Source organism: Sebastes fasciatus, chromosome 12 (assembly GCF_043250625.1).
Source record: "Sebastes fasciatus isolate fSebFas1 chromosome 12, fSebFas1.pri, whole genome shotgun sequence".
Taxonomy (NCBI): domain Eukaryota; kingdom Metazoa; phylum Chordata; class Actinopteri; order Perciformes; family Sebastidae; genus Sebastes; species Sebastes fasciatus.
Genome location: NC_133806.1, coordinates 22,312,509 through 22,328,442, shown reverse-complemented (window position 1 = coordinate 22,328,442; position 15,934 = coordinate 22,312,509). Strand labels below are relative to the sequence as shown.

The window sequence follows — 15,934 nt, the reverse complement described above, 5'->3', positions numbered from 1 at the left end:
TATGTGTGTGTGTGTGTGTGTGTGTGTCTGACTAACAAAGGTCTGCCTACAAATGCCCTTCACTGATTTGCATAGGATATATTTGTGCATATTTGTGCACACTTACTTGGGTGAAGGGAACACAAATCTTTCTGAATTTGGGGTTTGATACGCCTTTAGTGAGAATGTTTTTATTTGGGAGGTGGTGGTACATTCAAGGAATACTCATCTTAATTACTAAAAAAACAAGAAAATTAAATAATTTCTAAATCTTACAAGATTTCGCTTTACAGCTAAAACATATTTTATTCCAAGAAATGTCATTTGAGGTGAAATTACTGTGATAAAAGTGCTGTTTGCTTTTGTGCAGGCAGTTATGAGCCTACAGCGAGATAACAAGATCTTAAGTAACTAAAATGAGAATTCAAAAACAATACTGGTTTGGTTATTCATTAAATGTAAATCTAAAAGCAAGCCACCAGCCAGCACTGACTCTGAATTTGCACATTTTAAACCCTAAAAAATACAAACCTACTTGACCACAGACCATTCTGCTACCAACTATCTGAGTTGCTTGATACCAGTTTATTAAAACTAGAGCTGCAACAATCTGCTGATTCATTGTTTAATATATAGAGGAAGCCTCGAGAAACAGCGGGAAAAAAGGCTTCCCAAGTGGGTCAGCGATAACACACACTCAGAAAAAAGGAAGGGGTCCTGCAGGATCCTGATTAAGGAGGAGTGCTTGAAATGTGTGCTGATCCGAGGCTTTTCTGTGCTGTTTGTATTTGTGCACATATTGAGCATATTAAATTCTCTCCCTGTCACTCCTTTTTCTTGTTGTAATGTATATCAACAGAAAATGTATCTGCAACAATATGAATAATTGATTAATTGTGGGGGGTTTTTAAACAAAAAACTGTCAAAATGAACAGGTTCTACCTTGTTAACGTTAATATTTGCTGGTTACAAAACAAGAACAAAACAAGCCATTTGCAGACGTCAGCTTGGGGAAATTGTGATTTTTTATCAGTCAAACGATAAATCAATAAATCAAGAAAGCAATGTGCATATGAATCGGCAATGAGTATAATGGTAAATTGCAGCCGGAATTAAAACTTTACAAAAAAAAAAAGATACTTAGAAAGCTGTATGAATTTAATGCTTACATTCACAAACAAATCAGCCATTTAATGGTACAGTGTGTAGAACCATTTAACATTTACTCAGGAATAATAAAAATATATATGTATACATATATATATGTTAACAAGAGTTAACATATATATGTTAACTCATGATGATGCTGTCGAGGCAGGCGTCCCTCTTCCTCCTCCTCCTCCTCCTCCTCCTCCTCCTCTTCTCCTGCTCTTTGGGAACTCGCAGATGAAAAACATGGTGGCTTCACACTCCACATGACTCCATGTTCCAGTGCTGAGCAGCTCCACACAGCTTGAGTTTGTGGTGGTGGTGGGAGATACTCTGGACTTGAGCTCCTCCTCTTGGCTCCAAGCTGCAAAACCCTGCAGAGGGCTGGAGTCTGCATAAACATGGCTGCTTGTTCCATCCTGATGACAAAAACACACACAGAGAGAGAAATGATTCGACAGTTATTCACAACAGATGAACCAGGTTTCAAGAAACTTTAGCCCTAGATACTGATCCTCCTTTAGTGGCTGCAGTGTGTGCGTTCATTATGAGCATGTGATGGGGACCACTCACTGTGTCCCTGCTTTGAGCCTGCACTCCTATAAACACTCTGGTCAGTCCTGCCTGACTGACGTAGTCTGCCATCAGACGGTTGGTGTTGGTGGTTTTCGGCATGGCCAGGGTGCCTCCTCTCAGCTTGCAGTTCATTGAAGCCTCTCTGAACCTCTTGGGCTCCTTCACCAGCAGGTAGTACCTCTCTTCTGTTTCCTTCAGCCCCAAGATGACTGCACAGGACAGGACAGGGTCAGAGGTCTTTAGGAGTTAGGTTATTTACTTGTTTTCCATGATACTAAATAGCTTTCTTTGCAAAGAATGTAGATGTTCAAAGAAAAAAAGTAAAACAAACTACACTAAAATATGTACTTAGTAAAAAACAAAAAAGTAAAACAAAGAAACAAAAAAGTCAGAAGCCAGTGGGACATTGCTATTTGCCATTAACCCTTTTCTATAGCAGGCCAAACATTGTTAGGGGTGTTGTACGTCAGCCACATGATTGTCAGAGCACTGACATGGCATTATGAATAAATAAATATAAGGATGTATCTTTACTGCATCTACATGGCAGTTCCACTATGCTTGCAGAAATCACAGGAAAAAAGAGAAAATGGAGAGAGAAAAGCTGTTTCTCGTTGTCGAAGGTCATCAAATTCCATGCCAGGAGTAAACACATGCATGAGAAAGCTAAATACTGTAAGTCATTCTTACAAAAGAACAAAAGGCAAATGAGGAATTGGTGTTTATACAGTTTTCCAGCCTGGTTTAGATTCAACCCCAGACCCAGAAACAGTAAAAATGCTTTAAAATAAAAATACAGATTTATCTTAAAGATAACAACAACATAAGGGAAGGTAATATAAAGAATAGGGAACAAGGAACACAACAAAAGAAACACAAAACATTAAGTAACAAAACATTTTCTTTCTTCTACAAATTCATAAATTCAATATTAACACGATATATCGTTTCCCTTTTTTTATCTTTAGAGCTGCATGTTATGGTTTTAACACTTTTGAGGATATTCAGCTGACTTACTAACTTACTGTAGTGTATGCTAATGCTAAACCATATAGATATCTTAGCACTCGGCACTCACCGTTCTTCACAAACCTGACAGCGTTCCTCAGCTTGCCTACATTGACATCCAGCTGTCCGACCACCTTCCTGTACCTGCCACAGTCACATGTTGTGCCTGGTGGATAAAACAAAGAACAGCACATGATTTGAGTCTGTACAGTGCGTTACAACTGTGACACAACTGTATCACATATATTAGTATAAGACCTTACAGAAGAGCAGTGTTTCCCAAACTTTTCTACTTCTTTCAATTCACAATAGGCCTTATCTATAAATTGTGAGAAGAGTGAATTTGTGCGTAAATGAACATTCCTGACAGCTTTTACCGCCGTTTCCGCATCACCTCATATTATCTTGAATAGGTAAATCAGCCTTTTCGAAGAGATATGCGTTTGTTAAATCACAATTTTGTTTTCTGCATGTGTGATTGAAAACACATACACATGTTAAATACTTTATAAATGAGACTGTACAAACAGAATGTATGCTAACCTTTCGTATTGGATTCAATGTTATCAGTAGGCAACAATTATCAGAACAACATGAACATTCAGGCTCCCTCGTGTGGCTCAAAAGTGTACCTCAGATATAAATCTGTAAGAGACACTGGTAGAAATTCTGCAAATTTATTTGGCGACCCTAATAAAATCTCCTATGACCCACATGTGGGTCCCGACCCAGTCTTTGGGAATAACTGCAGTAGAGCACCACTGTGCTTTCTTTGCTGTATGATTTGATCACCATTTAAGAGCCTACGAGTCCTCAGGCACAAGTCCTGCTGCATGGCAAGAGCCTCCTCCACCTTAGCCCTGGGTTATTTGAATTAAGTTAATACCATTGAAGGATTATTTGCAATGCCATCCATAAGGTTTCATGATATGTGTACACAGGGTAATCAGAACAAAGTAGAACAGTGACATTTTACTCAAGTCTGTTACCAACTGCTCTGCCAGGTCTGTTACTGCAGTCATCTTCTCTTCTTGCTTGTCCCAAGGCTGTTTGCATTCAGTCTGGTTTTCAGCAAGTGAAACATGTGATCATGTGGATTGAGGTCGAACCATTCTAGTGTTTGACCTTAAAAAAAACTCCTTGTTTGCTTCATCTGAATTTTTAAGATCATTGTCCTTTAGCATGGGAATAAAATTGGGGAACTACTGTACCAACAACACCCATTTGAAAGCTAAAAGTCAGCACTTTAACCTCACAGTCATCATTTGATTTCAACTCACGTGTGCTGGAGTAGACGCCCAAAACAATGAAAAACATCACTATAAGCTGTATTTAATGCTGCTCTGCAGTATTTCTGCAGTAGGGAGCATCCAAAGTATCTCCAATGTCATTTTATAGGAACCGTTTTCTTTCTTGCATTAAGTGACACGACTCTATATTTACCAGTTGAAACCAAAGACTGAGTGTTGAGGTTTCAGGGAAACACTGGCACATTCTCTGTCTAGGCTGTTTAATTGTAAATGTAACATCATCATGTTGGTCTGAGAGGAGCACAATTCCAGTATTGTCACATATATAGGATCTCAAAAAAGCCCGATTGCTGTAGATTTACTCACCTGGTTTCCCTTTTAGACCAGAGGGCCCCTCCAAACCGGTATCACCTTTGTTACCTACAGAGCAACAGAAATCACATGTGAGACAGTTCTGTGATCCTGGCAACTCACTTTTTCTTGTTTTTAATCACTCAAAATATAAATAAATAACACTATTACTAATAATTCAACATACTGGCAGCTTTGTACAGTATGTTATTATATGACATTGTGGTGTAGTTACAAAAGATTACCACCAGATGGCTGTATCATACATAAAACCTTTTAAACATGCATGCACACAGGTAGAGATTTACTCACTTTAGGTCACATTATTTTGACCTTTCGTAACCCATATTTAATTGTTCCAAATAGACCTCCTTATGAAAACACACATTTTTTTTTTCTTCTGAAATGCAGAGATGTGGATTAATAGTAACTTTTGTGTGTAAATGTAATCCAGAGCATATGCACTTATAGTTAAGCTTTACTGAGGAAATGAAGTGAGTGTTTTTTTGAGGAAGTACGCTGCAGTAAAAACATCACAATAGACTGGGTTTGTATGAGGACATATTGTACCTGTACAATCTGATCAGACTGAGTGGCTTTTGTGACGGAATAAACAGTTACAGTTTGAGCACCCTGACAAAAATGTGAACATTTCTGGCTTCAGACTTATTATCCAGTTGCCAGTATAGAAGCTACACGGGTTAGTAAGATAAAATGCTACCAGATAGGCAGTGCAGTGTCATCTAGAGGGGAATAATTTTAAAGTTCTATAGCCTTAGATAGCTGCCCAATCAAAATAAAAGCCATAATAAGCAGACATGTGCATAGAATTATAGCAGATACAAAGGTGCTCATGTATCATAATAATCTTATATATATCTTTAATAAACACCAATTTTGCTAACATGGAAATTAAAACTATTTTCTGTGAATGAGTCTGAAACATGGAATTCAGTAAAGCAGTAGCTGGATTTTAGCTTGTGATTTTCCTAAAGCTAAAGTTTTTTCTCTCTAGGTGTTTTATGAGCTACAGGCGCTCAGGATCAAGGAAAATCCAAACCTGTGACCTCACTCCTTTTGCCTGAGATGGCTGATGCACAGCCACTTTCCTGTAAGTGTATTAAACATAATGAATACTGAGAAAAGCGCATGCCTAGAGAGGCAGGGGAACATGACTGCTCATAAAAATAAAAATAAAGATAGAAATTGTTTCAGCCACCCTGGGCAAAGCAGCTGGGTGACCTCATACTGTAGGATTATGTATTCTTCTATCTTTGGACGTGATCTAAAACATAAAAGAAATGGGGAAAATTCCTCCCAGTGTGTATTAGTCTGGGGACTAATTAAGTTTTGCTGATTTGTGTAAAAATGTCCGTTCTGCTTATTTTAATGTTTTGAGTCTATGATCATGGAGCTGCAGTCCAAGTTGAGGAGGAGCTCAGGAAACTATATTTCTTCTTTTAGGCAATTATAAAGTCATTAAAATCCTGGAGAAACCTCACAGCTACATTTTTGCCATTTTTTTAAGCCTGTTGTTGACAACTACAGGCAGGTTGAAAAAGTGTCATGGCACTGGAACAAGGACAAATTTATACACTTGATGGTTTTAAAGTCCATCAATCTTTCTCTCATTTTGGAAATATGTTTTTTTCACAAGACACTGAGGATGGGAGGCTTTCCACTTGATGCACTTTCCTGTTTGATGTATTGCTATTTAATCAAAAAGGTCTATGAATAAAAAAATAATAATAGAGAAGGAGAGATGAAGACAATTCACTGTATTCATGGTTGATTTTGCCACTACTTTAAGTCCCTGAAATGTGTTAAAAATGAATAGAAAGGCTAAAAAAACTGTATACATCTTTATCTCAGTCCTTGTTTTTTAATGTCTCTTATCTTACTATTTTGTGCTCCTTGTCTGTTGACCTGATCATTTCTTTTTTTGTGGTTTGTTTTATTTTATTTTATACATTTATGTACATCTATTGTTTACTGTTTGTGTCTGATTGTGTTGCAGGATCATTTCCACCATTGTTCATTGAACTCTATCCTTCATCTTTGTGTACTAATTCCCTGTATTGTTTTGTATATTTTTCCTTGTGCTATTAAAAAAAAAAGACGGAGACAGTGTTTACAGTAAAAAAACAAAACTTTTTTGTTATACCTCTGTCTCCAATGGGCCCCATCTTTCCTGTGTGGCCCACCTCTCCTTGAAGCCCCATCTCTCCTGACGCTCCTGGAGAAGAAAGAGAAAGAAAGTATTCACGGGACACGGTAAAAAAATCTCATCATCTCAGTTTGAGATTATGACTTTCCAACACAGAGTGCATAATATACAGAGAAAGGTAGTGTACACAATGCGCAACATTTTCCAGAACCTCAGTCTTTTAGTAAAGTAAATATGGTAGATATCACTGTAAAATCACTTCATTGTATATAACTATAAAGCAAGGAATCTCTCTCTGTCCCTCTGTGTGTCCTTCACATATCTTAAGAACAGCTCACCCAATCTACTTCACACTTGGTGGGTGTATTGCTCAGGACTAAAGGGAATGCAGTGTCGCATGTGGTGCAATTTGACCAGATGGTGGCGCAATAACAATGAACTTTACGTTTTGGCCTGTAACTTTTGAACCATAAGTCTCAAAAACAAAATCTTCAAAAGTCCAGACGAATCTATCCATATAAGCCACGCCCATTTGCGTATAGACTGATTTTCCACCATTTTGAATTGTTACCAAATCTGATTTTTTTTTGCTGTTCCACCTACAAATTTTGAGCAATTGTCACCAAATTTGGTTCAAACGATCTCTGGACCAAGCCGGAAAAAGTATTTTTTTTTAGATTGCTGATGTTCCATACAGTTTTACTATAGCTGGCCCTCAAGGTTAGCTCAAATGCTGTGGTCAGGGCTTATATTACAAAAAATGTCATATCTCCTGCCTATTTGTGTTATTGTGACCACATTTGGTGGACATGTGTAGATATGATGCCTGAGAGACCATGACAAATATGGTAAATATTGGCTGAAGCAGCATCATCTAACTATAAAGGAAGTATTCTCTGTCTGTCTGTATATATACTGTATGTATGACTGTCCTTCGCATACCTTGAGAACCGTCAATCAATTTCACCCTTGGTGGGTACAAGCAGCCATACGTTCTCGACAACGCTGCCAGCAGAACTTCAAGCAATCGGCCCGTTACGGACGGGCATGCACTCCAAACGTGCACTGCCCTAGTCTCCTAAAGATCCCTAATTGTTAGGCATGCATTATATAAGCCAGGCCTGTCATATTCTTACGATTATGACCATTTTTCATGGCTTTCATCATTTCTCTTTTGTTTCTTGATTATTTTGATGTTTTCAAGCTTAATCAATATAATTGCATCCTCACAGAGACTGCGAGCCCTGAGGCTTTCTTCCAACAATCACTGCATTGTTCGGTTCCAATTGATGCTGTTATTGCTATTATTATTATGCCAGTAAATAAATTAGAGGGAAACATGCTGATTTTTTTTGGGCACAAACTAATGTTTTTTTGGGGTTGAGAGGTTGTGGGAGTGAAGGTAGTCTGTGAGAAAGTGCACATTGTTGTAGCTGGTTCAGTAAAAGTGGATGTTATGTGTATTTGTTATTTTTGGTTTCTTTGGTTCCTGTACTGGCACACAGAACATGATATGAGTTGATCGAGTTCTTGTATTTGTAAGCATCGATAGTGATCATCTATTATTAGTTCTGATCTGATTGTTGTCACCACAATGACTGTAACAGATTACAGTCCTTCTCTGTAATCTGATTACTATCATCTGTCTCTCAACAATCCTATTAAGGCTGCTTTAGTTTGGTGTTAAAAGAGATACTGAGAAGGCATAAGATTTTGGATGTTTTAGTGAAAGTGTAGGATGAAAATAAACAAGTCTGTATGTGTGTGTGTGTGTGTGTGTGTGTGTGTGTGTGTGTATGTGTGGGAAAACTACAGAGCAGACTGAGGCTTTCTGCCAGCACTTGAACGAGTATTTCCTCAGGAAACTATTCAACTGGAAATTGATGGGGTTTGAAATAGTAAGTGACATATTAGTGGGGTTCACTGCATACACACATGCACGCACGCACGCTCGCACACACACACACACACAGCGTCAGCTATTCACTACTATTTCCCCTTTCCCACTTTCTCATGTTGTTTTTGTACTTGATGATTTTTGAGAAGTGTTGGCAGAAGGTGTGAGGTCTTATGGATTGTGTGAGGTCCGGTAGACTCTTTGGCCAGTATGGGAATTTTCAGCATTTCACTGTAATCTGTATGCAATTTTTGCATAATTTTCAGCGCGAACGCCTGAGAAACCATCACAAAGTAAATATTTTCACGATACTGACCTGAGAACTGATTGTGAACCGTGGTCTGTGATTATAGGTGTTTGCTTTTTGCTACGTGAAGAAATTCAATCTGTTGGTCTCTTGTTATTCCTTCTGTGTCTATAAAAGTTGATTAATGTTGTTTTCACATGTGCTTATGCTTGCCAGTTAAACCGTCTATCTGAACGTCCAGATAACAGTCCTCCCTATCACTGCAGTCACTCTTTATAATGGCCAACCCCTCCAACCGGTTTAACGTCTGGATTCTCCAGCTGCTGGAGGATAAAGGAGCAGAAGGCCACAATTTTTCATTCTAATCATGGAGCCTTAAGCTACTTCAAAAACGATCAACGGACTGGACATTTTCAAGGCTTAACGTAACAAAAATACAGGAGATTAAAATGCTAAGATCACATCATTCATTACACACTGTTTGCTCAAACATAATGAGCAAATATGAATACTGGTATTTCTGCTTTTCAGAGCTCAGTGGACAGAAAGAGAGCATGAAATAAAGTCCTAGAGCCATATTTTCCATTTGTTGTACAAATGGTCCATTGCTAGCCGTCCCAACAGGTCCTTCCCAAGAATTAAGAACCTTACATAACCCCTAACTCTACGGTCTGTAACGCCGAAATCCTCGCCGAAACTTTACCAGCAGTTTTACAGTAACTAAAGCACAATTAACAAATGCAGAAATCCACCACCACGGTTTGTTGACGTTAATAAGCTCGGAGCAACAAATCGTTTTTGTTGCCCACCAGAGCATTCAGTCATGTATTCCCTTTTAACATTCCAAAAAATGCTTCCTGTAAAACGGCCTAACTTAAGACGGGGAATACATGCGTCATCTGTTGAGCCGTTGGCATACTGCAGTTACAAAGTCATCATAGGAACCTGCGTCCATTCCTACAGGAAGCATACACACAGAAAAACCATAATGATTGGGTTTGCCGTATAGCCTCCTGTCGACAAAGTTGAAAAGAGTTCACGTAAATATACTTTCTTTCTCTTTACACTTTCTGGAAAACACTCAAACAGTCCTGGCATGTGTCTCTCACACAGTCTGATGACAGAAGTGTATGTCCGTTGTTGTAGAGTGTGTGTAGGAAGTTATTGAATACAACCAACATCTGCGGAGAGCAAGAGGGCAGCCAGGAAACAGTGCTTTCATACAGTGTGTGCGTGTATATACAATTATGCATTGTACGTGTCCATCTGCGTCCTTGTGTCCACATGCTTGCTTGCCTTGTGTGCACATAGTGCATTGTATGTATGCCTCAGTATGTGTGCAAAGTCATCTGTGTGTATCATATGGCTGGCTGGTTGGTGCGATAGTCTACCAGCCCAGTTGGAACACATATGGCAAAGCGGGACGCCACTGCTTTCCTCAGCAGCAATTAACACGTCTGCTTCCTGCACAGACACACAGCAGGTCTGTCTGTCTGTCTGTCTGTCTGTCTGCCACAGAGCAAAGCAGGCCTCTGTATCTACCGCGCAGCAAAAGGGAAAGCAAGCTGTCCAGAGCAGGAAAAAGCAGAAGCTGCTGCCAGGGCAAAGTCACGCAGGCTGTCTGGAAGCGCGCAGTACAGAGAGTAAGACGTGATTGTTTGTCCAGGTTACGGCAGCAATGTAAATTATATTTCTGAGCTACAGACGGGTGGAGTCAGACTTTATTGCTTCTGTGCAAACATAAGAGAGAAGTGAGGCCTTCCCGCCCATTTCTTTTTCCTGTTATTATTCCACTTTCAGTCGTCTTTAGACCTTGTTACACATGCTGCAAGCATGTTGATAAAAACAGAAGCGCAGTACTTTATTGTCAATCATCTTTTTGCACCATTAGGCCTTTTAAACAGGACATTTTGACATGTAAGCACAAGTGTAAGTAATAAATTAACGAAGGCTGAATTCCATTTAGCTGCATCACACTGTCATGGCTCACTGGTAACACCTGTGCTTTGCCTACTATGAAATGTCAAAATGTCTGCTGTGCAAAAGGCCTATTTGAAAAAAATTCCACTCATCTAACCGGTTATTGATATGTACCTTTAAGAAAATAAAAACTCACAATGAAATGAGATTATTTCACTACATTACAATATAATTGAATGTTGAATTACCTGGATAATAGTGCAGAAATAACGGTTCTGTGTTCCAAACTTTGCAAAGTTTAGTACAACCACAGTCAACACCAAGCAATACACAGTCACCTACAATTGACCTATGACACTGTTTGTCGACCACGTATCTTCGGGTTTCATCTTTCTTCTACGTGAGGAGTTTTCAAGTCTGATTTTTCTGTGACTCACAAAGTCCAGCTAGTGTGGGTGCCATTAAAACAAACCTGGAGTCACTGCGATAAAGCTAATATTTGTCCACTGCATCATCTTCAACCACAGTCTGATAACAAACCAAATGTTATTTTATTTGGACAATAATGCTGGCCTTAAAGGGGAACTCCACCAATATTACACATCAAAGTCTGTTTACAGGTCTTGGGCAGTACTACTACATATGGGAAAAAGTTGTGTGAAGCCTTTTGTGGTGATGTCACTTGAGTCAGCGTCGTTGGGGTTGAAGACTACAAGTTTTTAAAAATGAAAGAAAATCATGTGGAGTTAGAAAGAAATTGACTTACCAGATCCATGTTGTCCTCATCTCTGCTTGAGGCTAGCGGCTCAGGGCTATATTAGCTGCTACTAGCATAACCACAGACTGTATATATGAAGTGGATGTAGTCACCGTGACGTCTGCTATTGTTTTGAAGCCTCGAGTTTGGCATTTTGTCTGTCGCCATCTTGGTTTTTGACTGTCACCATCTTGTTTTTTTGCAACCAGAAGTGACACCAGAGGGTCGAGCTAAGTACAACCAAACGCTGAATAAGACATTTTTAGGCAATACATTTTTTTTTATAATTAACTTTCTGGAACTAAAAACACACTGTGAAAGGGTTAAAGACAACAACTCCCAGACCGGACAACGCCGTGGTAGCGACCTGTCAGTCACAAGGTAGCCACACCCTAAAACATACCCTGCTTTATGGTCTATTTGACTCTAAATGGGACCATAATTTACTAAATGAACATCATGCTGTATTGAAGAAGACTTGAAACTAGCGATTGAGACCATAAACTCATGTTTACAATGTTTACTGAGGTAATAAATCAAGTGAGAAGTAGGCTCCTTTTCTCATAGACTTCTATACAATTAGACCTCTCTTTGCAACCAGAGGAGTCGCCCCCTGCTGGCTATTAGAAAGAATGAAAGTTTAAGGCACTTCAGCATTGGCTTCACTTTTCAGAGCTGGAAGTTGCTGCCTGAGCATAACACACTCAAATCTCCAACTGTGGTTAATGTAGGCATCAGGCTTTGACGAGGAAGAGGAATCCACGGAATAATAAAAGACTTTATCTCTGGTTCTGCTGCATCCATTTTTTTAACTGTCCATTATGAGTCTGACAGTGTTGGGACTACAATGGTAAATCGGTGGAGTACTCTTTTATCAGGGAAGTGTCTTGTATTGTTTTTGTCACCATTTCGTCCTTCTTTTCCCCCACTATGCACCTTATACATAATTTCCCCACTATGCACATTATAAATAATAGATTGATGGATGCTTGATACCTGGAAGTCCTGGTGGTCCATTCTTTCCCAGTCTTCCCTGTTCTCCCTCCTCTCCAATCTCACCTTGGTCTCCTGGATTAAAAGGGAAAGACATTAAAGATGATGAAAATGATATGCATAAGGAGAGCAGTTTCGTTCTGTTTGGAAGAGGCCTGTCAGAGGCCATGTGCACAGTTAGCTTGCTTTCCCAGAGTGACAGAGATTAAATCTGTATATTCCCACTTACTGCTGGCACGCATGGAATATCGAAGCCATCACAGGATAATGATGAAACATTATCAAAACTAACAGTTGGCCAAGAACATCTACAGCACAGCGCTCGGGTGAGTGAGTGTTTGTGTAAGATCCAGTGCAGGCCCAGTTGTGGGTTTTGGTGCTCTACTACTGTAAAGTTGAGTTTGAATCAACTTTGGATGTTTATAAAAGTGTTTTTGACTCTTCATATTCCATTTTAATCTATGGTCATCCAAGCCAATACCATTTTCAAAAGCACTTACTCATTTTAAGTATTAGTGACACCACGTATTTTTCAGAGTTGAAAGCACAAATGGGTTCAGGAGAAATATCTCTGGTTGGTCCACTGCTCAAAGAGCTCTTGGCAAGAAACCCTGAGAGGTTTCAGAGTGTCTATTAGAGCTGTAATTTTGCCCCACTTGTTGATGCCAACAGCACTTTATATCTTGTTAAGTGCTGGGCTTTAATATGAACGACTGTAACAAACTCCCTCTATTAGACTGGAGGAGTACTTAGGAAAATTAATGATTCAATTCACCAGGCTGTACAGCAATTTTCAAGAAACCTAAATCACTGCAATTTCAAGTGTTTCTGTCTGCATAAAATTGTTTCCCTTTGCGGACTACTGAACTGAAACCATGCACGGTAAAATTACTAACACGCCGCGTTTGTGTGATTAAGGTGTCAAATAACAGAGAGATTTGTGAGTAAAAGCGAATTCAATCATGTAACTTTTCTGTAGACATTCTTATGTCTCAATAAAAAACAAACTAAAATGCCGGTAAATCCATTTAAACATGCTGAAGTCAAAGTACCAGTAAATGCAATAAAAGAATGTTTGTTGGAGAAGTTAAAATAAATAAGAGCAGTTGTGTGGACAATTTTGGTTTGGGATGATACACAGAAAAATGCACGTCCGACACCCACACGAATACGCAGACGTGAGAAAACACACACTCAGAGGCTGAGTCTGTGGTCAGCAGTGTATCTGGGATGAGACTTGTACAAATAATCAGTTCAGTTTAGTGGCAGCTGTCTAAATACACGCTGTTACAATGGGACTTTCTTACGGAACATTCAGTGGAAGGCTGACAAAATGTACACTCACCTCCTTAGTGAGTGTATATGTGACTGTTGCCTTTTCACTTTCCCATGCTACCAATTGACTTTATAGTTCAGTAACTACTTTTCTAAAACAACATTTGTTCATGAGAATGAAACAAATATAATTTTTTCTATGTTCAAGAACTGTAAAATTCCGATTTTTCACTTGACATGCATACAATCTCAGTTTCTGCATGTTGACTGCTGCATAAACATCTCTCTAACTTACTCTCAAACCAGAACTAAAAGCTGTGTTTTTCAGTAGCGTGAATGGAGCTGAAAAACTGCTGCTTAGCTTAAGTGTGTGTGTTTTATTAGGTCTGTCTGTCTGAATCAGCAGGGGAACGAGCTACTGGATGTCGTAAAATGGAAAGCACACACACACGGGGAGGCATTCCCTCCAAAAAGACTATATGGGGTAGCAGACTGCTAGCTAATAAACTACAGGACATTACATGCCTGCTACCTTTATCATCAGTTCTGTAAACCCTGAAACACATTTGGGGTGTTTCCTCAGAATTTCCATTCGCTATTGACATTAACATTGTAAGGACATTTAGTTTACACTCCTTTACATTTACTATGAAGTCATAAATTGTCTTATCTAGACCAGAATGAACAAACCAAGTTGTAAAGAACCCAATATATGAGAATATATCAGAGTATATTTATTCCTCTTCCACCACATAGATTTGTGCAATTAATAAGATTTTCAAGTCAAATGTTTAAGTACACACTCTGGGACACTTACCTTTAGCTCCAGGTAGTAGGGCATTGGTGCAGACTTCAGTAGAGGCAGAGATGTAGTTGAACACGGCTGCAAACACACAGAGCACCAACAGTCCCATCATCTCCCAATCATCACTAACCACTGAGGAAGATCCTGATTTTTTTTAGGTTTGCAGGTTGTTGCTATAGCGGCAAAGTGTGTATCTCATGTGCCAATATGACAGTTTTAACTGTATGAAAAGAGGATCAGTCCAGCACTAATGAGCAAACGCACTGCAGAGAGGGTCAGAACAGAGCTATGCTGTTGTTTATAGGACGCACACACACACACACTTGTTTATAGAGTCTTATCAGTTACTTGTCATAATGTCAAACAACACTTAACAGAGCGCTGCATTCCTGTATGTCTTGTCTCTTAGGATTTTAAAACTGTGCAGTTTATAACATACATTAGATGGATACAATATTGGGAGATAAATGAGAGAATAGCAGTCCGGGACAAATACAATGTAGTGTATTTATTTTTATTTATCGTGTTTAATAATTTTTACTTGTAGGAATGGTATTTCTTTTATCACAGAGTCTGGGCTCGAAACCACTTTCTATTTGCTACGTAGTGCACTCTTTATATGCTTCACAATTTCATTTGTGTGTGTTGCAACATATATACATTATATAGTGCCCTCAATCATTCCCACAGTGGATTGAAAAAATAATAGTGTGTCCCCAGCATGTTCGCAGTGTGAAATTGCACAATACAATGTTTACATTGCGGTTATACAACAGTACACCAGTCAGCATGACGCAAAATGATGATGATTCAGAAATGTCCGAAATCTCAGAGTACTACACAGCCAGAGACACCAAAATGGTCAACGAAATAGAGTGAGAAATGTCAAATTTGAAAAGCACAATACAACACAGATAGCTAACTGTCCCATAGATACAGTCCTATAGTTTTGCACTGTAAGGCATGCGTGGCAGTAGTGCATGAGACAGGTAATCTGAAAGAAATCATGTGCCTCTGTATCCTCCGGTGCTCCTAAAGGCAAGATTTCACAGACTAGAGGAAAACAACCAATCAGAGCCGAGCTGGAGCCTTGCAGTCTCTGAGCAGCTGTCAATCACTCGCTAACTCCAATCAAACGGTCAAACTTGGCAGCGCTGATCAAATATGAATCAATATTCTGTTACTGCAATGCCTAAATCTCGCCTCAAATGTTTTCAGAAACATCTTGTAGTGTACTGTTTAGCTGTGAAATGCGACCCGGCCGCCATGTTGATATCAATTGAGGAAATACCAAGCACCGCCCACCAGCCGGAGCAAACTTTGGCATTTTTGCCCAATAATGCCAAAAATATTCTGCCTTGCAGGTTTAAGTGAAAATAATTAGATAGTGTCAATTGAAACAAAGAGGTTGTAAAGGTGCAACTTGCACTATTTCAAATATTTCAGTTCATATACACTCACCGGCCACTTTATTAGGCACACCTGTTCAATTGCTTGTTAACACAAATAGCTAATCAGCCAATCACATGGCAGTAACTCAATGCATTTAGGCATCTAGAC

General features: G+C 39.2%; 2 protein-coding genes across 2 annotated transcripts in view; both read right to left on the bottom strand.

Moving 5' to 3' along the window:
• Nucleotides 1-15,934, bottom strand: part of mal2 (mal, T cell differentiation protein 2) — a 321,233-nt gene that overhangs the window by 18,404 nt on the left and 286,895 nt on the right. The window lies entirely within an intron of this gene.
• Nucleotides 987-14,641, bottom strand: colec10 (collectin sub-family member 10 (C-type lectin)). The gene is made up of 7 exons (XM_074654194.1): nucleotides 14,387-14,641; nucleotides 12,298-12,369; nucleotides 6,478-6,549; nucleotides 4,329-4,382; nucleotides 2,783-2,878; nucleotides 1,702-1,913; nucleotides 987-1,547 (listed from the first exon to the last, which is right to left on the bottom strand). The coding sequence occupies exons 1-7, from the start codon at nucleotides 14,484-14,486 to the stop codon at nucleotides 1,275-1,277; spliced, it is 879 nt and encodes a 292-aa protein (XP_074510295.1). The 5' UTR covers nucleotides 14,487-14,641; the 3' UTR covers nucleotides 987-1,274.

What these genes read in the sequence shown, in the direction of transcription:
- colec10 (XM_074654194.1), bottom strand. Translation starts at nt 14,486, where the DNA reads ATGATGGGACTGTTGGTGCTCTGTGTGTTTGCAGCCGTGTTCAACTAC. An exon ending in TGGACCACCAGGACTTCCAG is followed by an intron (nt 6,550 to 12,297) that starts GTATCAAGCATC and finishes TTTCTTCTCCAG; the next exon opens with GAGCGTCAGGAGAGATGGGG. An exon ending in GGGGCCCATTGGAGACAGAG is followed by an intron (nt 4,383 to 6,477) that starts GTATAACAAAAA and finishes GTTGCTCTGTAG; the next exon opens with GTAACAAAGGTGATACCGGT.